This window comes from Narcine bancroftii, chromosome 2 (assembly GCF_036971445.1).
Source record: "Narcine bancroftii isolate sNarBan1 chromosome 2, sNarBan1.hap1, whole genome shotgun sequence".
Lineage (NCBI taxonomy): Eukaryota > Metazoa > Chordata > Chondrichthyes > Torpediniformes > Narcinidae > Narcine > Narcine bancroftii.
In genome coordinates this window covers 209,546,630-209,573,189 of record NC_091470.1, presented here as the reverse complement: position 1 = coordinate 209,573,189, position 26,560 = coordinate 209,546,630, and the positions used below count along the sequence as shown (strand labels likewise).

At 48.0% G+C, this 26,560-nt stretch overlaps 1 protein-coding gene across 2 annotated transcripts; it reads left to right on the top strand.

The window, feature by feature from the left end:
* The first annotated feature begins 70 nt into the window (after window positions 1–70).
* On the top strand, window positions 71–25,786 carry LOC138755036 (eukaryotic translation initiation factor 5A-1-like). Of its 2 annotated transcripts, none has more exons than XM_069920211.1 (6): window positions 71–151; window positions 12,813–13,007; window positions 15,423–15,527; window positions 17,416–17,547; window positions 20,257–20,330; window positions 24,377–25,786. In XM_069920211.1, exons 2-5 carry the CDS (start codon window positions 12,837–12,839, stop codon window positions 20,317–20,319), a joined length of 471 nt encoding a protein of 156 aa, XP_069776312.1. In that variant the 5' UTR covers window positions 71–151; window positions 12,813–12,836; the 3' UTR covers window positions 20,320–20,330; window positions 24,377–25,786. The 2 variants fall into 2 exon arrangements, with proteins under 2 accessions (XP_069776312.1, XP_069776311.1); XM_069920210.1 differs by lacking the exon at window positions 71–151 and adding an exon at window positions 5,989–6,364.
* Window positions 25,787–26,560: the final 774 nt, after the last annotated feature.

Below are 26,560 nucleotides of genomic sequence, written 5' to 3'. Positions count from 1 at the left end.
GCTCATTTCATTGTTTACGTGAACTAAATCGAGTCTTGCTGCTAATATTGGGCACGTACAGTGAGTCAAGTTTGCCTTGGTCGCGCCCCTTACTCAATGGAAGAATGAGAGAGGACGAATAAAGTTATGAAAGGCATAGATAAGTTAAGAGGTAGGGAAGTTGTTGCCATGCCCAGAATTCAGGGACATGGCCTTAAGATCCAGGGGAGTAGATTTCGGACAGAGATGAGGAATTTGTTGAATTTGCTGCCTATTGAAGCAGTGGAGGCGACCTCAGTAAGTAGATTTAAAACCAGGTTGGATGGATTTTTATACATTTGGGGAATTTATGGATATGGAGAAAAGGCAGGTGGGTGATGAGCCCATCATCAGATCAGCCAAAGAATGGCAGAAAAGACTCAATGGTTGGCTCTTGCACCAATTTTTATATTGTATGTGCTCTCTTTTTAGTTGAATATTTTATTTTGGTTTTCAAGTAAAAATTCAGTTTAATCATGGTACAGGTTGACTTTAAAACCCAAATCTAATCTCCTCCCTCCAGTACTTCTCTCTCCTAAAGCTTTTTTTTTACAATCCTTGAATCTCAAGTATCTAATTAATATGGGGTGTGGTTTTTGATCCATTCCTGGATGTGAAAAGGGGAATCTATACACCTCAATTACGATATTTTCTCCAACTTTTTGTGCTCCCAGGACTTTAGATGGGCGTCATTGAATGAAGTGGATGGGTTTTTCCCCCTCCCTCCCTGAATTTTGTTCTATTAAAATTCTCTAAAGAATCCATCTTTTCCCATATTTTCCCATTCATTTAATTCTATTTCCACATTCCCTGGTCATTTCATCCACCTTTTCTTCCATTGCTGTCACTTAAGGCCCCAATTGGTCATGACTTTTAAGACATATTCTAGTTTATTTGTGTTAAAACATAGAAACATAGAAGATAGGAGCAGGAGTAGGTCATTCGGCCCTTTGAGGTCCTTCCCACTTTCTTTCTGTCTTCATTATAATATTTTTCTTTGGCTTGTGCTGTACCTTTCTTAACTTCACTCACTGGTTTAATATTCATAGTTCGTCCTCTGTACTTTGGTTGATGGGAGAGAGCTCTTTCTTCACCATGCACGTCCTCTACTGTTCACAAGCTCACTCTCCTCTTCAAGAGCGTCAATGCCGAGGACACTCCACCATTCCTCCCAGGCGTCGGGCTGCCTGCAGGAGTGGGAGTGGGGGCAGGATGAGCTACAACCCCCTGTTTCTAGGCCCTTTTCCCTTGAGGAAACTCCACTTCTCGCTGGGAGCTTGAGGTCGCCGACAACTGCTAATTCTTCTTCGACATCTTTGCCACAAAGTTTCTTCCTGTTTGAGTTTCTGTAAAGTATTTCATTTTCCCTTTATTTTATAATTATCCGGGAGCTTTGTAAAGCCCTCTCCTTACTCCTCAACATTACGTGAGATGTCCCCCTTCTTATGTGCCTTCACGTGAGTTGGTGTCAGTCAGATTTCTTGTCAGAATACGTAGATGACACCACATGCAGCCCGGAGATTCTTCATCCCGTGTGCGCGGCAGAATTACCATTTATTGGTTGTGTAAACAAAAACAAGGTGGTCACATTTGATGACATTACCTGCATTTTAGAATTTAAACTTATTGTCATGAACATGTCACAAAATTTGTTGTTTGGCGGCAGTGTCACAGGGGCAAACATTGCTATAAATTACAGTGTGACAGAGTATATTGATGTGTTTTGGGGAGATAAATTGGGAAAGGTGTGTTCGAGTAGGTTGCATACGAATACTTTAAAACAGATCTTATTTGAAATACTGGAGCTCTGCCCCATGTGATACATATCGGGGCCTCAGACCTTTTGCAAGGGTTTGAAGAGAGCTCAAGAGACTTCACTAATGGATTGTAGTTTACAAAAGACAATGGATGAAAGAGCATGTCGGAGTCGCTGCTGTCTGGAAGAGAGCTTGCTGTTGTAAGAGGGTCATGTGCTTTTGGAAGCAGAGAGAGTCAAACACGCTTTCTCTCTCAGAGACACACACACACACACACACACACACAGAGATCACGTGTACAGTGTTACAGCCAGCAGATAGCAGCTTGGACTGGAACAGGACAAGCTTGCAAGCTTGTAGAATGCCCCATTTTGGAAGAGGGCCTGGTCAAAGCCCTTGTAATTCATGCAAGAGGAGAGGAATGGCTGTCTAATGTTTCCCTTGGAATAAGAGAAACAAAAAGGAACTCAGTGGTGGCCTGAAAGAAAAAGGTTATCATCTGGAGAACCCTGATGGGGAAAGTTTTGACACTGAGGTGACTGATGGAAGTACATCAGTTGTGGACGTCCTGGAACAATGCATCTCTCTCTCTGAAAACCGACAAGAACATTCTTGAGCCATAACCATTTACTTTTCAAGCACCAAAGCCTGGTGGGTGATCTTTATAAATGTTAAATTCTGTGCACAGTATAAGAATTGCCTGCAACCAAGTGAACTTGGAAGAATAAGAAGTGAGACTGGACTGAGAACCAAAGAACTTTTCTGAACTTACACACACATTACATACATGAGCACTTAGAATTAGAAGGGGGCAAAGTTAGGTTGAGAATAGGTTAAAGTTTCATTCTATTTTCATGTTTAAAGATAATTAAAAGCAACTTTTGATTAAATAATCATTTGTCTTGGTGAATATCTATTACTGCTGGGTTTTGGTGTCCTCTGGGCTCATAACAACAGTTAAAAATTTTAAAAATCAGTGCAAAGGAGGAGAAAGTGATGTCACGTCTGACAGCCATTGTCTGTTCAGGAATCTGATGGCAGAGGGGAAGAAGCTGCCCTTGTGCTGCTGGGCACTAATCTTCAAGCTCCTGGACCTCCTTCCCGATGGGAGTAGAGGGAAGAGGGCACAGCCTGGGTGGTGGGGGGCCCTTGAGGATAGAGGCTACTTTGTTAAGACACCACTTCATGTAAATGTCCTCAATGGAGTGTAGTCTGGTGCCCATGGTGTCACAGGCCGAGTTCACCACCCACTCGAGTCTTCTCCTGTCCTGTGCATTGGTGCTTCTGTTTCAGACAGTGATTCCACCATCCAGAATGCACTCCGTGGTTCACCTGTAGAAATTTGCAAGAGCGACATACCAAATCTCCTCAAACATCTCCCGACGTAGGGTCACTGCTGAGCCTTTTTCGTGATTGCATCAACCTGGAGGCTCCAGAAGATGTTGACACCCAGGAACTTGAAGTTCTTGACCCTCTCCACTGCTGACCCCTCAATGTGGACTGTTCTCCTGATTCCCCGGCTGCACCACCTCCAATTTCATAGACATCAGATTAAGGTGAGGGGAGGGAAGTTCAGGGTTAAGTTTTGTTTTACACTGAGAGTTGTGGGGGCCTGGAATAGCTTGCCAGGGGTGGTGGTGGAGGCTGGAACATTGGGATGTTAGGCCTTAGGCCCGTAGATGGAACACCCATGGATAGAGGGTTCTGGGTGTGAGGGGAAGGTTAGATTGTTGAGTAGGTCAGCACAACATTGTGGGCCGAAGGGCCTGGGCTATGCTGGAAAGTTTATGTTCCTTCTGCATGTGTTTTAGACAGATCCACTGAAATTCTTATTTGCTGCATTCAGTCAGGTAGGGAAGATACATCAGTTGCAATCATATAAATTAAATCACCAATATGTTAAACACAAAAAAATAAACTCGCAGAGTTGCAGTTAATAATGTGATGTTGGTAGTAATTGTTTTTAGATGTAATTTATCGCAGTTTTTCCCCCTGTGACACTGCCACAAAACAACGACTTTCTTGACATGTTCATAACACTAAATTCTGATTGAGATGCTGACATCAAACATTACGATTCAGTGATAAGAGATGGAGAGGGCGAGTTCTTGGGAGTCACTATCTTGGAGGATCTTTCCTAAACCCAACACACTAGTGGCTTCTGAATAAAGCACATCAGCGCCTTGACTTCCTTAGTGGTTTATGGGAATTGGGATGACATCAGAAACCTTGGCAAATTTCTGCAGAGGTGTGGGGGGAAGTGTGCTGACCGGCTGCATCACAGTCTGGTACGGGGGCACAAATATCCCCAAGCGTAAAACCTTGCAAAAAGTAATGGACACAGCACAGAACATCACAGACAAACCCCTCCCCCACTATTGAGAACATCTATGGGGAATGCTGCCGTCGGAGAGCAGCAGCAATCATCAAGGATCCACACCACACAGCACACGCTCTATTCTCATTGCTGTCATCAGGAAAAAGCTGTTGGGGCCACAAGACTACCTCTCCATCATCAGACTCTTCAACAACAAACTTGTGCACTTTATTAATATTAATATTTTTCTTTCAGTATTGCACAGTCAATTTCATTTCTTTATTTGTTTTCATGTGTACGTTAAGTGCAGATTATTTTCTGCACTACCAATAAGTGGTATTTCTCCCTGGCCTGCAAGAAAAAGAATCTCAGGGTTGTATGCACTCTGACAACAAATCTGAAATTACAGCACATTACAGGCCCTTCAGCCCAGAATGTTGTGCCGACCGAGAACCATAGAATGTTATGGCTCAGAAACAGGCCTTTAGGCTCTTCTAGTCAATGCCAAACTATTTTTTTTCCCACTGACCTGCACCCAACCCAAATCCCTCCCATCTATTCTTATCAAATTCTTCACCATCTGTTCAAATTCTTATTAAATGTTAAAATTGAACTTATATTCACCACTTCTGTTCATTACACGTTCCCACCACTCTCTGTGTGAAGAAGTTTTCCCCCTTTCACCCTTAATCCATGCCCTCTGGTTTGTATCTCACCTACCCTCAGTGGAAATAGTTGACCTACATTTACTCTGTCTGTCCGCCTCATAATTTAAAAACCCTCAATCAAATCTCCCCTCATTATTCTACACTTCAGGGAATAATGTCCGAACCTGTTTAACCAGTTACTGAAGTCCCAGCAACATCCTGGTAAATCTTCTCTGCGCTCTTTCTATCTTATTGGTATCTTTCCTGTAGTTCGGTGACCAAAACTGCACACAACACTTCAAATTTGGCTTCACTGATGTCTTATACAACTTTACCATCACATCCCGACTCCTGTACTCAATAGTCTGATTTATGAAGGCCAATATATGCCTAAACCTCTCTTTACAACCTTGTCCACCTGTGATGCCACTTTCAGGGAATTATGTACATGTATTCCCAGATCCCTCTGTTCTATCACTCCTCAGTGCCCAACCATTCACCATTTACTTCCTTTCTTGGTTTGTCCTTCCAAAATACAACCCCTCCCACTTGTCTGCATTAAATTCCATTTTCCAGCCCATTTTTCCAGATGGTCCAGATCCTTCTGCAAGCTTTGAAAACCTTCGCTGCTCACAACACCTCCAATCTTTCTGTCATCTGCAAACTTGCTGATCCAGTTTACCACATTATCATCCAGGTCATTGATGTAGATGACCTTATATAAATCTGCTCAACCATCCAGGTCGTGAAGAGCATTCTGGCTGGTTGCATCACTGCTTGGTATGGAGGGGCCAACACTCAGGTGAAGAAGTAACTCCAGAGGGTTGTGAACCCAGTCAGCCCCATCATGGATACCAGACTACACTCCATCGGGGACAAGAGGCGGTGACTTAAAGCAGCCTCAAGGACCACCACCACCCAAGTCATGCTCTCTTCACTCTGCTCCCATCAGGGAGGAGGTCCAGGAGCCTGAAGACAAGCACAAGGGTAGCTTCTTCCCCTCTGCCACCAGATTCCTGAATAGACAACGACCTGGCCTCTCTTTGTCTTTTTCTTGCAATATTTTTATTTATTTCTGACAGATAGTTTATATAAATATTTGCACCGTGATGCTGCTGCAAAACAACACATTTTGTGCCTTGTTCATGAACATTAAATATGATTATGATCTTGCATGTACTGTGACAATGCATCTGCATGCCCTTTGGCCCAAAATGTTGTGCTGACTAATAGAAACCTGCTCAACCATCTGAGCCTTTCTTCCCTCACGTCAAGAGTGTATGAATTCTGCTGCAGGCATTGTCCCCATTGAACCAGCCTCCTGCACCACCCTGAGCAGTGCATTTCAGCAGGGAGAGGCAGCAGAACCCAGCGCAAGCGCAGTTCCGCGCAGGCCGGGCGCATTGCGCAATCCCGCGCCTCCCCTGCCGGTGCCAGAGTCACTGCGCATGCGCGGCCGGCGCGATCGCTGGGTGAGCGGGGAGCGCCTGCGCAGCCACGGACGGGGCGCCTGCGCGGACAGGGCGTGCCGGGCCAGCGCGCAGACGCAGTGCCACCTCCCCTCTCTCTCTCGTTGCCTCCATAAGCGGAGGGTTGCTGCGCTCCTCGGCTCCGATCCGCTTCAGGTGAGTGCTGTCGCGTTGCTGCCGTCCCCGGCCGGGCCCTGGGGGCGGGGGTGTTCCCCACACCAGGGCAGGGACCTGTGCCGGGGTCTGGGGCTCCCCGCTCGGGCAGTGGGGTAGACGAGGCCCGCGGTATCGGAGTAGGCCGCGGCCGCCATTGGCCGGGGAGCTCCCTCATGATGAGACTGCTTCTCGTGGCGGGGGTTAGGGGAAGCTCATGTAGGGGTGAGTGGAGCTCCCTCATAGCGCGGGGGTTTAGGGGAGCTCCCTCGTGGCGCGGGGTGGGGGGGTTTAGGGGAGCTCCCTCGTGGCGGAAGGGGGGGTTAGGGAAGCTCCCTCGTGGCGGAAGGGGGGGTTAGGGGAGCTCCCTCGTGGCGGAAGGGGGGGTTAGGGGAAGCTCGTGGCGGGGGAGGGGGTAAGGGAGCTTCCTCGTGGCGGGGGTTAGGTAGTTCCTTCGTGGCAGGGGTGTAAGGCAGCTCCCACGTGGTGGGGGAGGGAAGCTCCCTCGTGGTGGGGGAGATAGGGGAGCACCCTTGTGGCCAGGGAAAGGTTCCCTCAAGGCTGGGGGGATTTGCGAGAGCTCCTTTACAGCCGGGGGGGAAGAAGTGGAGGGAGGCCCCTGCCAGCCGGGGGGGGAGAAGTGGAGGGACACCCTGCCAGCCGGGGGGGAGCAAGTGGAGGGGGGCCCCTGCCAGCCGGAGGGGGAGCAAGTGGAGGGGGCCCCCTCATAGGTTTTCTGGGTTTCTATGGACAGTTTGAGGGGCTCACAAAACCTTTGGGATTTTTAATTTGGAGGGGTTTAATTATTATTTGGGGGAGCATTGTCTCTTTTGGTAGGGAGATCCTACCAATCCTGGGGGGGGGGGGCATCAAACTGATGGAATATTGAATTAGGAAGGATATTTGGGGGAATTGAGGCCACCGTTTTCTACCCCTCTTGATGGAGGTGAAAGATTACATCCTCCCTGTGGGCTCGGAGTCTGGGGAGCACATCAAAAACATAGAATATTTTATTGGGAGGGGTTTAATTTTTATTTTTTGGGGGGGTTATTAAGGGATAATCCCCCCTGGGGGTAGGGGGATATAATTAAACCAGGCCCAAAATATTGGATCCTGTGGTCCTGAGTTTCTCCAGAGTATTCTGTGTATTGCATTTGACCCTGATCTCTGCAGACTTTCCTGTTTAGCTATAATTTGCCTTGCACCCACCTCCCAAAGTGAGGGATAGCTGGAGAGTGAGAGGGAAGGACCCAGCACCCAGCAGGTCAGGTAGCATCTTTCGGAAGTAAAAGGGTAACCAATTCTTCTGGCCTAGACACTTCGTCAGGAGTAAGGTTGGAGATTCTCGCGGTTGGAGATTCTCTCTTCCCTTGAAGAGACTTTGCAGTGGAGCAGCCCTTGTGTTGTGGGGGAGGTGGGTGGGAGTCAATATGGGGGTGTTAGGTTGTGGCTTTTTTTCTACGACGAAGGGATTTTATTTTGATGTGGGTGGCATGAAGTCGGGGTGGGGTTAACCTTTTTTGAGGTACAGAATGAGACTGGGAAGAGTATGGAGGGTGGGTGTTGATGAGCTTAATGTAAAAGTAAATGTAATGCAAGAAAAATGTGGGTTCTGTTGACCCATTTGGGATCTGGGTATGTACATTAATTTAATCTTGGGTGTTGGGTTTAGCACCCAAGGTTACACGCTGTGTGGCCCCAGAGCTTGTGGGAGCATTGGAAGCAAGGCCATGACACTTGGTGACTTTGGGGAGGGTAGGGGGAAACTCATTTGCTTCCCTTTCTCTACTATAAGGGGCGTCGAGCGGTTCTTGCCAATGGTGAATCTGCCTTACAGCAGGCAAAAGGCAGTTTTGTGTAATATTTCATCTGTTTTTATTACCTTGTGATCTGGGCAGAACCATGGGAATCAGGAATACTGAATGCTGTGGATGAGGGGGCCTAAAGGAGGCAATGGTTGAATCTCTTAAGGTATCTGGGGAAAAGAGCTTTGTCTTGTGGGGAGGACACACTTTGTGCTGCCAGGAAGAGGGCTCTGAGTTCAGGGAAGCAGTAACTGTGATAGAGGTGGTGATGTCTGACCTCTTTGGAGAAGCTTGCATGAAATCTATTTACTTTTGGAGGCAGCATTGAGTTGTGTGGTCGATGTGGTCTGGGCAGCGTGTGCTGAGTGAACTGGGTAACGCGAATGTTGCATGCACCTTGATTCACCTGTAAAATGGAGTTCAGTGGCAGAACCCTTAGTTTCAGATCACAAGCAGCATTTATGAGATAGCAGGAACTGGGACAATAACTGATTCTGGAGTACAGTGCAGTTACTTGAAGGATGGACTGGCTTTGGAAGTGGTGCAGAAGAGGTTCACCAAGTTGGTTCCAGGAATGAGGAGATAAGTCCATGAGGTGAAATTGAGTCCTCTCGAACTGTACTCACTGGAATTTAGAAGAACAAGAGAGGATCTTACAGAAGTGTATAAAATAATGAAAGGCATAGATACGATTGAGGTAGGGAAGTTGTTCCCATGGGTGGGGGAGACCAGAACTAGGGGACATGATAGTAGATTAGGACAGAGAAGAGGAGGAACTGCTTCTCCCAAAAGATGGTGAATCTTTGGAATTCGCTGCCCTTTGGAGGCGACCTCAGTGACTATATTTGAGACAAGTTTGGATAGCTTTTTACACAGAAGGGGAATTGAGGGATATGGGGAAAAGGCAGGTGGTTGGAGATGAGCCGATTACCAGATCAGCCACGATCACATTGAATGGGGGAGCAGGCTCGACGGGTCGGATGGCCGACTCCTGTTTCTGATTTTCTTGTGATTCCACTCGCTGTGCTGCACAAGATGCGCTATTGTTTGAGGTGACAGGGTGTAGAAATGTCTTGGTGGTGGACTGGTTGAACTGTCTCCAAGTGTCACATCATTGCTGATTCTAGGTGTCCCTCCTGGGACCCGGGTGAAGTTCCCAGGAAAGCTGGGCCCGGGTCTTTCACATCGCTGTCACGGTGTATGTCCTCGCCTTGCACTTTAGAATGGTTAAATTTAGACATACAGCAGAGTAATGGGCCCTTCTGGCCCTTGAGCCTGAATTAACTAACAACCTGGTATGTTTTGGAAGGGTAGGAGGAAACCCATGGGAAGAACATACAAAGTCCTTGCAGTGTGGGATTTGAACTGTGGTTGCTGGGGCTGTAACGGCGTTGATTTGAACCGTGGCCGCTGGCGCTGTAACAATTTTGTGTAACCTCAACACTAACTACCTCCTGTTTATTTGGATTAAATTCCATCTGTATTTTCCATTTTACCAATGGTCAGTATTATCCTGTAACCTAAGGGCATCCAACTGACTGTCACTGTGTCCTCTGGAAGCTGACTAATATCCCCTGCATTCTCACCACATTATTAATGTACAAGTAGTTGAGTTCACCTCTTGTAAAGTTAATGTCTTGTTTTTTTTTGTGCAGTCGGTAGGAGAGAAGAATCTAAAATTTTTGCTTTGCAGGGAAGGGGGCCTGTAGATTTTGAGCAGAGTTGTGGAGGGTTGGGGTGGGGGGGGTGGTTGTGGGGGGTGGAGGAGAGCCTATAGCCCAAAAAACTGTTGAGAATGGTTGGTGTAGACTGCAGTGACCAGTCTTCCTATTAACACCGTTACTTGGAAACTAAAAGGAAAAGATCACCATGTCTGCGTGGGGTTTCCCCAGGGGCTCTGGTTTCTTCCCACCCTTCAAAAACGTATGGGGGTTGTAGGTTAATTGGGCGGCACGGGTTTGTGGGCCAGAATGCCGGAGGGACTGAGAAACCCTAGTACAATGTACCATTTTATGGACTGCATTGGAATGTTTCCCAGTATTCCAGTATGTCACTGTGTAGAGTCATATAGGAGAGAAACAGGCTCCTACCCCCACACTAACCAAAATGTCCCACCCACAATGATCCCACCTGCCTGTGCTTGGCCCCATATCCTTCTAAACTCATCCTATCCATGTAAATCTATAAGAAATATTCTTTTTCTTAAACATTGCAATAGTCCCTTCCTGAACCACCCCCTCTGACGGCCCATTCCACACACCCATCACCCTCTGCAAAAACATTATCCCTTAGGCTCCTGATAAATCTTTCTTCCCCCACCTTAACCCCCTGGTTACTGATTTCCCCAACTCTGCATGAAAGACTGCATCCTCTCTCAGAACCAGAGAGCATTACAGTACAAAAAACTGGCCTTTTGGCCCATCTAGATTGTGCCGAACTATTCTGCCAAGTCCTAATGACCTGCACCCAGACTTTTCCCCTCCCATCCTTGTACCTGTTGAAATTTTTCTTAAATGTTAAAATTGAGCACCCATTCACCACTTCTGCTGGCAGCTCGTTCCACACTCCCACCACTCTCTGTGTGAAGAAGTTCCCCTAAACCTTTCCCCTTTTGCTCTCTAGTTTGTATCTCACCTCAGAGGAAAAATCCGACTTACATTTACTCTGTCTATACCCCTCATAATTTTAAATACCTCGATCAAATCTCCCCTCATTCTTCTACGCTCCAGGGAATAAGTGAACCTGATTTTGGTATCTGGAGAGAGCAGCCAATTGTAACATTGAAAAAGACAATTGGGCAATAGAAAGATATGAACAAATTCTCTTCCCTGAATGTAGAGGCTCCCCCCTCCCCTAGTCTTGCCTTTCAGTGGAAGCATCTTTTCTGCCTCTTTCTAGCAATCCTTTTTTTTAAATTAATTGGATCTTGAGATTAGGATGCGCTTGATTTAATTTGGGTGGTGGGGGGGGAGGTGGGGGGGAAGTCTGCAGATACTGTGATGGTAAAAAGACCAGCTGGAGGAACTCAGCTTGTCTCAGAGCATAAAGATGTTTCGGGCCTAAGTATTTCAAGGTAGAAACAAAGAACAAGGAAGGCATCAGAATAAAGACTGAAAGACTGGCTGGGGGAGGAGTTCAGACCAACAAAAGGTGTTCATTGGATATGATAATAGGAGAGGTGAGGATTGACTTTTGATTCTGAAAGGAGACAGGGAAAAGGGAAGAGAGAGAGTTGGGACAATGAGGGGGGGTGTTAACCAGGTAAGTTGATGTTAATGCCATCCAATTGGAGGCTGTCCAGACCTGCCAAGGTTTGTTCCTCCAATTTGCAGGTGGTCTCCGTCTGGCAGTGCACGAGAGCGTGCATCGTCTCCGTCTGGCAGTGCACGAGAGCGTGCATCGTCTCCGTCTGGCAGTGCACGAGAGCGTGCATCGTCTCCGTCTGGCAGTGCACGAGAGCGTGCATCGTCTCCGTCTGGCAGTGCACGAGAGCGTGCATCGTCTCCGTCTGGCAGTGCACGAGAGCGTGCATCGTCTCCGTCTGGCAGTGCACGAGAGCGTGCATCGTCTCCGTCTGGCAGTGCACGAGAGCGTGCATCGTCTCCGTCTGGCAGTGCACGAGAGCGTGCATCGTCTCCGTCTGGCAGTGCACGAGAGCGTGCATCGTCTCCGTCTGGCAGTGCACGAGAGCGTGCATCGTCTCCGTCTGGCAGTGCACGAGAGCGTGCATCGTCTCCGTCTGGCAGTGCACGAGAGCGTGCATCGTCTCCGTCTGGCAGTGCACGAGAGCGTGCATCGTCTCCGTCTGGCAGTGCACGAGAGCGTGCATCGTCTCCGTCTGGCAGTGCACGAGAGCGTGCATCGTCTCCGTCTGGCAGTGCACGAGAGCGTGCATCGTCTCCGTCTGGCAGTGCACGAGAGCGTGCATCGTCTCCGTCTGGCAGTGCACGAGAGCGTGCATCGTCTCCGTCTGGCAGTGCACGAGACACTCAGGAAAGGTTTTCCAAAGTGAGCACTCCTGAATCATTGGTTACATTCCTCTAGATGCTGTGTGACCAGAGTTTCTCTTGCATGTTGGTGTATTGTGCATCTACATCTAGTCTCACTTACCACTGGAAACCAGTTTTCTTGGCTGCATCTTGTAATCCTATTTGGTGTAGCGGTTAGTGCAGTGCTATTTCAGCACCAATGATCAGGACAGGGTTTTGAATCTGCCGCTGCCTGTAAGAAGTTTGTACATTTTCTCCGTGTTTCCTCTCACGTTCCAAACCGGTCACATGGGAACACGAGCAGAGCAAAGTAAAGGCCATGCTGGAGAAGCTCGGCAGGTCAAACAGTGTATTTCACATAGCAAAACCAACCATCTTTTCGAGCTTAGCTGTTCAAGGTATACGGGCAGTGTGGGCTCAGGCTGGAAGGACATGTTACCATGCAGCATCTCTTTAAATAAAATAATTTGGATCTTGAAATTCCAATGTGCTTTATTTGACCAGCCTAGTGAGTGTTTCAGTGAAGGGTTGGCAGAGAGTTGGGGAGTGCCTTTCATTGGCGCAGGACTGGTCACGGCTGCCATTGGGAGACAGCTCGCTTGGTATTCTGGTCACTAATGGGACCCCTCTCATTTTCTCTCCAACCCCACCCCCCAGCATTGCTCAGCCCCAAACTTGAAGATGGCAGACCACTCGGACATTGACTTTGAGACCGGCCACTCTGGCGCCTCCACCACCTACCCCATGCAGTGCTCTGCACTGCGCAAAAATGGCTTTGTCTTGCTGAAGGGGCGCCCGTGCAAGATTGTGGACATGTCTACCTCCAAGACCGGCAAACATGGCCATGCCAAGGTAAGGTCAGAGAGCCAAGCCCATTGGCTAAGGGGCTGCTGGCGTTGCCCACCACTAAGTCACAGCCCCTTCCACCTTGTTGTAGAATGCCACAGTTCAGAAACAGGCCCTTCAGCCCATCTAGTCTGTGCCGAACCATGATTCTGCCTCCAGACCTTGGCCCTCCATATCCCTTCCATCCAGATTTAAATGTTGAAATCGAGCCCTCAATCAGCACTTGCTCGTTTCACACTCACACCACTCTGCATGATTCCCTCTGATGGCCCTTTAAACTTCTCCACTTTCACTCTTAACCCATTCCTCTGGTTCTTGTCTTGCCCAACTTCAGTGGGAAAAGCCTGCTTGTCTGTACCCCTCTTCATTTTGATCCTCTTATCTGATCTCCCTTCATTTTTCTACACCCCAGGGAATAAAGTCCTAACCTGTTTATCCTTTCCCTAAAGTTCAGTTCCTGAAGTCCAGGCAACATCCTAGTAAATCTTCTCTGTACTCTTTCTATCTTATTGATATCATTCCTGTAGTTAGGTGTCCATAATTGCACATAATACTCCAAATGTGGCATCACCAATGTTTTGTTACAACTTCACAAAACATCCCAACTAATACTCAGTACAATAAAGTCCCTGGTATTTGGCACCTATGGGGATTGTTGATGCTGGATAAGCAAGTTTTTTGGTTGCTTGAGCTCATTCTTGCATGCCTAATACACCTGCATTAAGAATAAACAGTTTAAAAGACAAAAATACTCTACTGTACTTGCACTGAACAAACTTTATTTGCATGAATATATAAACCTTTAACCATTTTATGTTATTTTCAGTCACGTTCTTTGAAACCATTTAATTGTCTCTGCATCTGCAGGTTCCACGGAGCTGGCCTAAAGAGACAATAACATAATTAACCCCAAGTTTACAGATAGAGCCTGACTAATGTACTGACTAGTATATTAATAAAGACTTTTACTAAGCAGGGAATAAGGAGACACTTGAAGAAAGTCACCCAAACGGCGAGTGGCATCCACCAGCTCTTCATCCTGGGCAATGCCATTGCTGTTGGACACACCTTACTCAAACTGCTGCTACGGGCATACCCCAAACAAGGTGTTCCGATGGCTGGATATTTGCTCTTATCTTCACCAAAGGCTTATGTTATTTTGGAGAACATTTACAATTTTAAACTTTTATTTATACTTTTAAATATCTTCCTTGCTTATTTGCTGGTTGCATGAGGTTTAGATAAGAGGGATTTTACTGTTCTTTGATTTAAGAAGGCCAATGTGCCAAAAGCTCCCTATATGGGTCTATTTATCTGTGATGCCACGTTCTGAGTTCAAGGGCCATGAGGTAATGTTGCAGCTCCACAAAACTCTGGTTTGACCACACTCAAAGTATTGTGTTCAATTCTGGTCACCTCATTGCAGGAAGGGTGTAGCTGGTGGTGCTATGGTGTGTGCAGTGAACTCCTGGATGAAATGCTGTAGGTGGGTACAATTACTACGATTTAAAGGAAAACATTTGGGGAGGTACATGGACAAGAAAGATTTGCAGGGATATGGGCTGGGCGTGGATAGACTGGGTTAGTATAATAGGGTTGGGCTGTAGGGCCTGTTTTACTGCTGTATAACTGACATTCCTTTGCCCTTTTGTTGCATCATTCAGTAACATCCCCTCACCTTGTGGATTATTGACAGAGTCTGGCTAGGATTTTTTTAAAAAAATGATGCACTTTGTGTATTGAAAAGCAGTTACTGAATATTTTCTAGATTATTATTAATTTATGGGGTCAGCTATCCTTGATACTACTTTTGAGGAGCGGAAATTCACACTAGAATCCAAGATCCTACATCAGGATCAGAAGTCCAAATGATCTCTAAACGAATAAAGTATAAAAACACAAAGGAATTGAATTGCTGTAATAATAGTCTACACATCACAATGCGTCCTGCCACATAATTTAAAAAAAAAAAGCCACAAGAATAAAACACAGATGAATGCAGACAACATGATTGAGGTAAAAACACATGGGTTGGGAGCGGTAGAAGAAAGGGGGAGCTCCGAGGAGATGGGGATTGAATAGAGAGAGGTGCGAGGGCATAGGGAGGGGGTAAGGTGGGGTGAGCCTGTGGGTGGGATCCAGCAGTGGTGTCAGTCATGCAGAGGCTGGAAATAATGTGGGAACTGGTGAGGTTGGAAACACAATAAGTATCAGGTGTCAGAAGCTCCAGCAAGCCGGATTGGAGGTGAGAGACTTCTACATGAGATTTTGTGGAAAATTCCAGATCTTTCTGGGCAAAAAATTGGTGGCCAACTTTTGCCCGAGTATTTACAGTAGTTTGATTGCGAACCTCTCTGTTGCTCTCTATGTAAATATGGTGGCAAGTCACTTCTCTCACTGTTCTTGTTCTGTCGACCCTAGGTTCACTTGGTAGGCATTGATATATTCACCTCGAAGAAATACGAGGACATCTGTCCATCCACCCACAATATGGATGTGCCCAACGTCAGAAGATGTGACTATCAGGTACGTGCTGGGAGAGTGTCAGGGATTCATCTGCTGTTTATGGCCAGAACTGTGCAGAAGGTGGGGGACAGGACGCCTGGTTAGACCGTGCCTGGGTTTGACCACATCATTGTCTTGTGGGATTGTATTTGTTTATTATCATCCGATTGTAACAGTACAACCCAATGAAACAGTGTTCTCTGGCCCATGGTCCATTCAAACAAACGATATATATACACAGAATTATAAACATGTCTTGTATACACCTCTTAAAAATAAATATTATTCCTAAATAGTAGTCACGGGAAGTTGTTTCAGCATTCTTGCCGCCTGTGGGAAGAAGCTGTTCCTCAGCCTGGAGGCGCTGGCTCTGATACTCCTGTATCTCTTCCCCGTCCGGAGTAGCTGGAGATGCTGCGTGCAGGATGGAAGGTTTTGCAAGGTCCCTTTAAACAATGATCCTGGTAGATCACGTCAATGATGGGGGAGGGAGACCTCGATGTTTCTCTCTGCTGCCCATTGAGATTCTGCTCCTTCTAATTTTGCTCCGCATTCCACGTCTACTGAGTAAAGACACCCCCCACCTCCCCATCTTCAGGCTGTAGTAACCAGCATTCTCCACCCACTCCCACCAACTCCAATTCCAGGCAGATCTGATCTTGTTTTGAACCAACATGCTCATTGATTGTAGATCGTTATGGTTTGGCATTACTTTCTAAAATCTATCTGGCATAGACCTTCAGAGCAATACTGGACTATTGTGGCCAATCGCAGCACTATCACAGCACCAGCGGCCTGGGTTTGAATCTCTCAGTAAGGTGTTTGTACGTTCTCATCACGTCTGTGTGAGTTTCCTCTGGGTGGTGCAGGACTTATGGGCTGGAAGGGCCTGTTGCTGTGTGTCTCAATTAAAAAATAATTAAATGACCGTGCAAGTGTAAAAACACAATGCTGGAAAATCTTAGCAGGTCAAACAGCGTACTTTACAGAGCAAAGATAAAAGTACGCAACCTTGAGAATGTCCCCCTTGCTCAAGACTTCCTTGAAATCCTCTTGCCACCCCCCACCCCCGCTCCATGATCGAGTATGTTTCAATAAGATCACACACTTTATTTCTGAGTTCAAACAAATCCTGTTTCAGTCTCTATGATTGAGCAGCCCCTATTCCAGAAATTACCATGGTTGCTACCATATCTTCTTGGGAGGGGTGGGGGCATGTTGATCTTGTGAAGTCATTCTTACCCCTTGTTTACACAGAACAGTACAGGTCCTTTGGCCCTCGATGTGCTGACCCATATATTCCTGAAAAAAGAATACTAACCCTCTAATTTTCTTTCATCCATGTGTCTGATTAAGAGTCTCTTAAATGTCCCCAATGTTCCAGCCTCCACCACTCCCTGGCAAGGCATTCCAGACACCCATAACTCTGCATTTAAAAAATACTTCCCCCGACATCTCCCCTAAACTTTGTACAGATTTCCTCACATTTCTACTCCTGCCCTGGGAAAATGCAGTTGACTCCACCAAATCTATGCCTCTCAGAAAAAAATTAGACATACAGCATGGTAACAGGCCCTTCGGGCCCATGAACCCGTGCCACCCAATTAACACAACCTTAGATTTGAATGGTGGGAGGAAACCGGATCTCCTGGGGAAAATACATGGAGAACGTACAAACTCCTTACAGACAGCACGGGATTCAAACCCCAGTTGTGCTAACTGCTATGCCCACCTTATCGCTCTCTATCGTATAGACCTCTATCATCTCCTCTCATCCCTCTTTGACCCAAAGAGAAAAGTCACAGCTCAGCTAACCTTGCCTGATGAGACTTGTTTCCCAACCTCTTGTTTGTGGGTGAGCTGTGGCTTTGCCCCCCTCTTTCTTACTCAGTGTGTCTGTTCGTTGCAGCTGATTGGAATTCAGGATGGCTACCTTACTCTTCTGGCTGACAGTGGTGATCTGCGTGAGGATTTGAAACTTCCTGATAATGATCTGGGCAAGGAGATTGACCAACGTTACAATTCGGGGGATGAGACAATTGTGAGTATTTATATTGCTGCAGTTTGTGTGTGCCTGATGGTGCATTGGGTCAGTTGGTCTGTGACAGGCTGTTGTTCAAAGCCAAGCAACTATTTTAGGTACAGTTTGATAGTGCTTTCCAGCAACCTTGCTTGTGTGTGGGTTAGGGTGTGCCAGCCTGGGGATGGTGTTGGGGTCTGCCAGGCTGGGGGTAGAGGGGTAGGGGTCTTCGAGCCTTGATCACTGGTGTTGTGTTGTTCTCAGGGCCAGGGAGTGTTCTGCTGGGGAGGGGGTGTGTGTGTGTGTCAGGGAGTGTCCTGTTGGGGAGGGAGGGGCGATCAGGGAGTGTCCTGCCGGGGAGGGAGGGGCGATCAGGGAGTGTCCTGCCGGGGAGGGAGGGGCGATCAGGGAGTGTCCTGCCGGGGAGGGAGGGGCGATCAGGGAGTGTCCTGCCGGGGAGGGAGGGGCGATCAGGGAGTGTCCTGCCGGGGAGGGAGGGGCGATCAGGGAGTGTCCTGCCGGGGAGGGAGGGGCGATCAGGGAGTGTCCTGCCGGGGAGGGAGGGGCGATCAGGGAGTGTCCTGCCGGGGAGGGAGGGGCGATCAGGGAGTGTCCTGCCGGGGAGGGAGGGGCGATCAGGGAGTGTCCTGCCGGGGAGGGAGGGGCGATCAGGGAGTGTCCTGCCGGGGAGGGAGGGGCGATCAGGGAGTGTCCTGCCGGGGAGGGAGGGGCGATCAGGGAGTGTCCTGCCGGGGAGGGAGGGGCGATCAGGGAGTGTCCTGCCGGGGAGGGAGGGGCGATCAGGGAGTGTCCTGCCGGGGAGGGAGGGGCGATCAGGGAGTGTCCTGCCGGGGAGGGAGGGGCGATCAGGGAGTGTCCTGCCGGGGAGGGAGGGGCGATCAGGGAGTGTCCTGCCGGGGAGGGAGGGGCGATCAGGGAGTGTCCTGCCGGGGAGGGAGGGGCGATCAGGGAGTGTCCTGCCGGGGAGGGAGGGGCGATCAGGGAGTGTCCTGCCGGGGAGGGAGGGGCGATCAGGGAGTGTCCTGCCGGGGAGGGAGGGGCGATCGGGGAGTGTCCTGCCGGGGAGGGAGGGGCGATCGGGGAGTGTCCTGCCGGGGAGGGAGGGGCGATCGGGGAGTGTCCTGCCGGGGAGGGAGGGCGATCGGGGAGTGTCCTGCCGGGGAGGGAGGGGCGATCAGGGAGTGTCCTGCTTGCGGGGTGGGGGGGGGGGTGCATGTGAGGAAGCTCCTGTCACACTAGAAATTTACAGGCTGTGGGATAAAAAGAACAGGGGTTCAGAACATAGAACATTCCAGACCAGTACAGGCCCTTCAGCCCACTGTGCTGACTTATTTCCACAACAATCCAAGTTCATCAAGAAGGTCTGCAGCTGCTTGTCATCCAGCACATTGTACCACATTGCTCTCCCCTTGTCCTCCCTCACACACAGAATCCTTGTGGCTGTCTGAGTTGTTTAAATGCCCCTAATGTTCCCTTCCACCACCACCACCCCGGCAATGCATTCCAGGCATTTCAGCCCCTCAGCTCTGCCACCTCTGTCTCTTCTCATCTTTCTTTGCTCCCAGCTCTGCTAACCTTGCGTCATACTTCAACACCTTCTCCAATCCAGCAACATCCTCTGCACCGTCCTTGAACCTCCCCATCCGTCCTGTAGTGAGGCGACCAGAACTGAACACAGTGCTCCAAATGTGGTCTCACCAGAGTTTTATCGAACAGCAACGTAGCCTCATGGCTCCTCAACTCAACTCCCCATCCCCCCCACTAACAAATGAAGGTCAGCACACGGTGCATCTTCACACTTCCCTTCCCCTCCTTACTCCCTTATCCTCCCCTGCCCCTCTCCCTCCCTCCTCCTCCCTCTGCCCCTCCCTCCCTCCTCTCCCCTCTTTTTCATTCAGGAACCTTCTTGCTTGTCCCTGGTGAAGGGTCCAGACCCTTTCCTCTTTGTGGGTCCAGCATGTTTGCATATTGCTCTACAACCCCATTGTCTGCAGACCTTCCTGTTTACTTCCACATGCTCTGTATAATGTTTTGGGTTCATTTGTGCCTGTCAGGAGAGCGTGCAAACTCGACACAGACAGCACTGGAGGTTAGGATTGAATGCTGAGCTTCAAGTTGCCTGCATATTGTTGAACTGTAGCATATATGAGAGGCAGGCTGGACTCAGAGGGCCTCTGGCCCTCGCCCACCTTGCTTTGTGTCAGTACGATACTTCAAAGGTCGTGGTTCTCGTTTAAAGTAGATTGCAATGTATTATGTGCGAGCAGTTCAGCAAGTCAACTCTAACATGCATGCATTCTATTGTGTAGTGTTCCTGTGAAAAATCGATTTGTACATAGCAAGGGGATTCATTCAGGAGCCTGATGGCTGTGGAGCCCTGTTAGTGCGCAACCTCTCAGTCTTGTGCCTCCTCCTCCAATGGGAGGAGGGAGAAAAGAGCATGTGGAGGGTCCATCAGTGTGTCGGCCGCCTTTCCTGGGCAGAGCAGACCTTGGGTTGGGGAGTGTCAGGCGATGGAGGTGAGGTGGATATTGGGAAGCATCTCCTCATACCCAGTGAAGGTGTGCGTGCCCTGTTGTCATGGGTGGGTGTCTGTTCTATCCAGGAGCACTGAACCGGTTCAATTCCCGGCCCTGAAGACCCACAACGTGCACCTGTGTTTGGTGTCTCCTGTTTACTTCACTGTACTGACTCTGCTCTCTCCCCCAGATCACTGTACTCAGCGCCATGAATGAGGAATGCGCCATTGCTGTCAAAATGATGAGCAAGTAACCACAGCATAGGTTGGTACCGGGCAGGCCTTGCAGGGACGCTGTCCAGAGTTCAGCTGCTCACTGGGGGAGGTGTCCCCTTCTACTCCCAATTCTCTGCTCATTCAGCATTCCCGGAAGCGGGGTGCCCATCCCCAGAGTGGCCACTTCATGATCGTGAGCCGTCGTGCGGGCACGTGCGTGTTACATTAAATTGGCTGTGAAATACACCAGGGCTCCTCTAAGATATTGTCCAACCCCCATACGTGACCCATCAGACTGCGTGAAATGACCAGAGATCTCCAATGCAGAGGCTGAAGGCCATCAGTCAGTGTCCCACAGCATGGGAACAGAGCTGGCCTCTCCATACTGAACAAGATGCCTTCCTGCTATTACCTTGCTCACTCTGTTCTCCACTGAGTGTCAGAGCACGAGGGGAGACATAGAGCAGTACCAATATGGTGAATGCAAGTAGGCTGAGGGTGGGTGAGACAAGAACTGGAGCTTGTGGGTTCATGGTGAAATGGGAAATGTTTAGAACCATGGAACACTACAGCACAGGAACAGGCCGTTCAGCCCTTCTAGTCTCTGCTGAACTATTATTCTGCCGTCGCACTGTCCTGGACCATATCCCTCCCATCCATGTATCTTTCGATATATAACCATATAACCACTTACAGCACAGAACAGGCCAGTTCGGCCATACTAGTCCATGCCGTAACAAATCCCCACCCTCCTAGTCCCACTGACCAGCACCCGGTCCATACCCCTCCAGTCCTCTCCTCTCCATGTAACTATCCAGTCTTTCCTTAAATGTAATCAATGATCCCGTCTCAACCACATCTGCCGTAAGCTCATTCCACATCCCTACCACCCTTTGCGTAAAGAAATTTCCCCTCATGTTCCCCTTATAATTTTCCGCCTTCAATCTTAAACCATGCCCTCTAGTTTGAATCTTCCTCCACTCTTAATTGAAAAAGCCTATCCACATTTACTCTGTCTGTCCCTTTTAAAATCTTAAACACCTCTATCAAGTCCCCCCTCAATCTTCTACGCTCCAGAGAAAAAAGCCCTAGTCTGCACAACCTTTCCCTGTAACTCAAACCTTGAAATCCTGTCAACATTCTCGTGAACCTTCTCTGCACTCTCTCTATTTTGTTTATATCTTTCCTATAATTTGGTGACCAAAACTGTACACAGTACTCCAAATTTGGCCTCACCAATGCCTTGTACAATTTCATCATAACCTCCCTACTCTTGAATTCAATACTCCGATTTATGAAGGCCAGCATTCCAAATGCCTTCTTCACCACACCATCTACCTGAGTATCAGCCTTGAGGGTACTATTTACCATAACTCCTAAATCCCTTTGTTGCTCTGCTCATCTCAATAGCCTACCATTTAATGTATATGACCTATTTAGATTTGCCTTTCCAAAATGTAACACCTCACACTTATCTGTATTAAATTCCATCAGCCATTTCTCAGCCCACACCTCCAGCCTTCCTAAATCACCTTTTAATCTAGGGAAATCTTCCTCACTGTCCACAACACCACCAATCTTTGTATCATCTGCAAACTTGCTTATCCTATTCTCCAGCCCTACTTCCAGATCGTTAATATATATAACAAACAATAGTGGACCGAGGACCGATCCCTGAGGAACTCCGCTAGTCACCGGCCTCCAATTGGACAAACAATTTTCTACCACTACTCTCTGACACCTCCCATCCAACCATTACTGAATCCATTTCACTACCTCCTCATTTATACCTAATGCCTCCACCTTTTTTCCTAACCTTCTGTGGGGAACTTTGTCAAAAGCTTTACTAAAGTCTAAATAGACAACATCCACAGCTTTCCCTTCATCAACCTTTTCTGTAACCCCATTGAAAAACTCAATCAGGTTTGTCAAGCATGATCTACCCGTGACAAAACCATCCTGTACCTCCAAATATTTGTAAATACCATCTCTCCGAACACTTTCCATCAACTTGCCCACCACAGACGTCGGACTCACGGGCCTATAATTCCCAGGTTTACATTTAGACCCTTTCTTAAACAGCGGAACCACATGCGCCACCCGCCAATCCTTTGGCACTACCCCCGTGGCCAGTGACATCCTGAATATCTCTGTTAATGGCCCCCACTATCTGTCCACAAGCCTCCCTGAGTGTCCTTGGGAATATTTTGTTCGGTCCTGGAGATTCATCCACCTTTATCTTTTTCAACACAGCCATCTCTACCTCCTCGGTTATCCTTGTATGTTTCATGACCTCCCCACTATTTTTCTTTACTTCAACTGGTTCAGTATTTTTTTCCCTACTGAATACTGAGGCAAAGAAATCATTCAAAATTTCCCCCATTTCCTCTGACTTCTCACTCAGCCTACCTTCGCTTTCTACAAGGGGTCCAATTTTATCCCTCGCTAATCTTTTACTTTTAATGTACCTATAGAAACCCTTTGGATTTATTTTTACTCTGTCTGCCAAAGCATCTTCGTGCTTTTTTTGGCCTTTCTAATTTCTTTCTTAAGATTCCTTCTACACTCCTTGTAGTCCTCCTTCAAATTGTCAGCTCCCTGTTCTTCATACCTCTTGTACACCTCCCTTTTTCTCCTAACCAAATTTCCAATATTTCTCAAAAACCAAGCCTCCCTATGACTTTCAGCCTTTCCTTTGGTCCTCTCTGGGACATAACTACTCTGTACCCTCAAAATTTCTTTTTTGAATATCCTCCATTTTTCATTTACACCCTCACCTGAAAATATCCTGTCCCACTCAATACTCCCCAAATCCCTTCTTATTATTTCAAAATTTGCTCTTCTCCAATCCAGAACTTTAGGCTCCTCCTTGCTCTTTCCTAAAACTACCTTAAAACTAACAGAATTATGATAACTGGACCTAAATGGATCTCCAACATTTATGTCTGACACCTGACCTAGCTCGTTCCCTAACAGGAGATCCAATATTACACTGTCCCGAGTCGGTTCTTCTACTAATTGATTCAGAAAACAATCTTGAACACATTTAACGAACTCTAGCCCATCCAGCCCTCTAACTGTATGGGTATCCCAATCAATGTGAGGGAAGTTAAAATCTCCCATGATCACTACCTTATGATTCTCACACATATACGTTATCTCTCTACACATTTGTTCCTCTAGTTTTCTTGACCCATTTGGTGGTCTGTAATACACCCCTATTAGTACCCTCATGTCTCCTTCACCCCACAATTCCACCCAAACAGCCTCACTGGACGATCCCTCCAGACCATCTTGCCACTTCACCTCAAATTTAAAGGGAACTTGAGGGGGAACTTCTTTGCACACCGAGGGAGTGTGAACAAGCTTTCAGCTGAAGTGGTGAATACAGGTTAATATTTAAGAAAAATGTGGGGAGGTATGTGGATGGGAGGGGTATGGACTGGGTGCAGGTCAGAGGGACAAGGCAGGCTAAACATTTGGCATGACGAGATGGGCCAAAGGTTCTTTCTGTCCTGGGAATTTCTCTGGCTCCATTCCCATTGCACTCTCCTCACACCTCCCCGCTCCCCAGACTCTCCCACTGACCCACGCACTGACAGCAGCCAATTAATCGCCAACCAGCATGCCTAGGGAGGAAAGCAGAGCACTTCGGGTAGGCTGTAGGGGGACTGATGTGCAAACTCTGCATGCAGGATTTAATTTCTGAGCATGAGTGGCAGAGCAATTGGACCTCCGACAGCAGAGAGCAAATAAATTCGAACAGTTAAGATGATCAACTTTGGTCCCCATTACACACAAGATCATGCACCTGAAAGATGCCATGTGTGGGGTGGAAGGGGTATTCAATGATTTTGATGCCCTCTTCAGACAATGATCCCGGTTGATCACGTCGATGATAGGGAGGGGAGAGGGAAATCTCCATGATCTATGGGGTTACGAGCGACTGGCTTCCCTGCTCTCGCCCCTGGAAACTGTTAGCTGCCTGGAAGCATTGAATTAGCCATAAAGTTGCTTTTGATGGGATGTGCAAGATGCTATGCAAATGCCAGTCTTCATTGCTGATTTTCATTCCTTGCTCCTCTCTCTGTGCAGGAGGACATGTTTTCTGGTGTAACCATCCAGACCTGATGTTTGTGATTTGGGAACCTTCAACAAGAATGCAACAAAAATATAATATAAAAAGGATAAAAAAAAATTGCAAGCAAACACTAACTTTATTTCAGAAACCTTGGCCCACACCCCATCAGCATCCACATCCTCTTCTTTGTCCACCCCCCTCCATAAATATCCCAGCAAATCAAACTTTGGTTAATTTTGGATCCCAGATGTGATCTCCGCTGCTTATCAGAAGCTTGACAAGATCCGTGCGTGACTCCCTCTCCGAGCAAGGTGACCACTTTGACGACCCTCCTCTTCCCGAGGCCTGCGTGGCCCTTCCCCGTCACTCAGCGAAGAATTGAGGAGGGGCTGTCGTCGGCATTCCGCAGCGAGCTCTTGACTTCATTCTGTATTGCGGTGTGAGTTGAACTCTCGGCGTGGCTACGTCGGCCCATCCAGGCCCCTCATGTGGAGGTTGGGCCCTTGAGTCTTGCCCAACCTCCTCTTTGAATAGACGCCCATCTTCCACACTTGGCTTTGGAGTCTGAACAGTGCGTTTGACCAAGCCCCATTAAGTTTGTTGTTCCTGATGATTGGCTGAAAGTTACGAGGCGTTGGAGCAGAGACAAGGGAGTGCCTGGATCAGTCTATTCTTTTACAGAATTTGGGTTTAATTGTAATTCCTTAAAAGGGCAATGCCACTTTACCCAAACAGGACGGGGGATATTTGATCTTTTGCTTTGTCCTCCCCCTTTGCCTGCTGAGATTTTTTTTGAGGGAAGTGGAGGGGGTGGGTTGCAAATCTCTCCCACCCCCCCCCCCCCCCAATTTCCTTGTTTTTATTTTTTTGAATTTCTCCAGCTTTCCACTGGTTCCACAGTTGGAGCTGGCACTCTCTTCCCCCCCCCCCCCCCCCCGTTCCACGCGTAGAGAGGGCGAGCCCTTGCCTTGCCCACTTTGTCCGCCCCTCCTCACACAGTGGGGGGCTTGGTGGAGTGGACTGCGTGCTTATTGTTAGCTGCAGGCAAGACAACGAGAGCCACCTGATGATGGGTGTTTCATGATTGTGTCTTAAATTGTGCTGCCTCAAAGCCAACAGCTCTGCTTCTGCCTTGATAATAATCCCCACGTTCTGGTTTTCAAGCATTTTGAAATGGAAGTTCTGTGCGTGTGTAAACAACTCAGTCCCACTGCGTGTTCATTTTAGAAAGAGGAACCACTGGTTTTGTGCCCTGGGGTTGTGTGGTTCTACACACCAGGGAGAGATGCTGCAGGGACTTGCCTACCTGTAACCTTTCACCTTTGCCACTCGCAATGCCTGAGTCCAGCACTAAAGGGGATGCAGAGGGTCTAACCTTACTCTGAATAACATGCAGTTTAAATAAAGTTAACTTACAAAAGGTTGCTCATGGGGCATTTTATTTTCATTCTACTTGAGGTGGCCTCTTATTTGTTGTACACTGGTCTTTTCCTTTGCCCTGTGGAGGGGCACAGCTGAGTGTGCTGCAAATATCAAGAGTACCTGAGGAGACAGTGTCCAAGGATCCTGTAGCAGTCGTGAACCAGAGCAGAATAGCTCAGCCTCTTTCCTCTCCTGGGTTTGGAAGCTGTTAGCACCCAGGGTTGTGCCTGCTGTGAACACCTAATCCCGATCCGTTCCCCCCAACTTGCCGCCTTTGTGAGGTCTTCAGTAGATGAGACTGGGCTAGACTGGTCTGCATTGAAATGTGCTTTTGAATAAGGGTTTGACACGAGTAAATCTCCATCACACACTCCCAGGGTCAGAATCAGAATCTATTTTCATGAAATTTGGTGTCTTGTGGCAGCATCGTAGTCCAATCAAAGTAAGGCAGCGTCTGGTTCATTGATTATTCAGGAAACTGATGGCAGCAGGAAAAAAAGCTGTCCTTGTTCCATTGGGTGCTCGTCTTTAGGCTGCTGTACCTTTTTTCTCCCAATATGATGGTCTGGGTGATGGGGTCCTTGAAGGTAGAGGCTGCTTTTTTTAGACACTGCCTCTTGTAGGTGTCCTTGATGGAGTGGAGATTGGTGCCCATGATGGCATTGGCTGTCCTGTGTGTTGGCACCTCCATACCAGACAATGATGTAACTGGTCAGAATGCTCTCCACGGTACACCTGTAGAAGTTTGCGAGAGTCTTCAGTGATGTACCAAATCT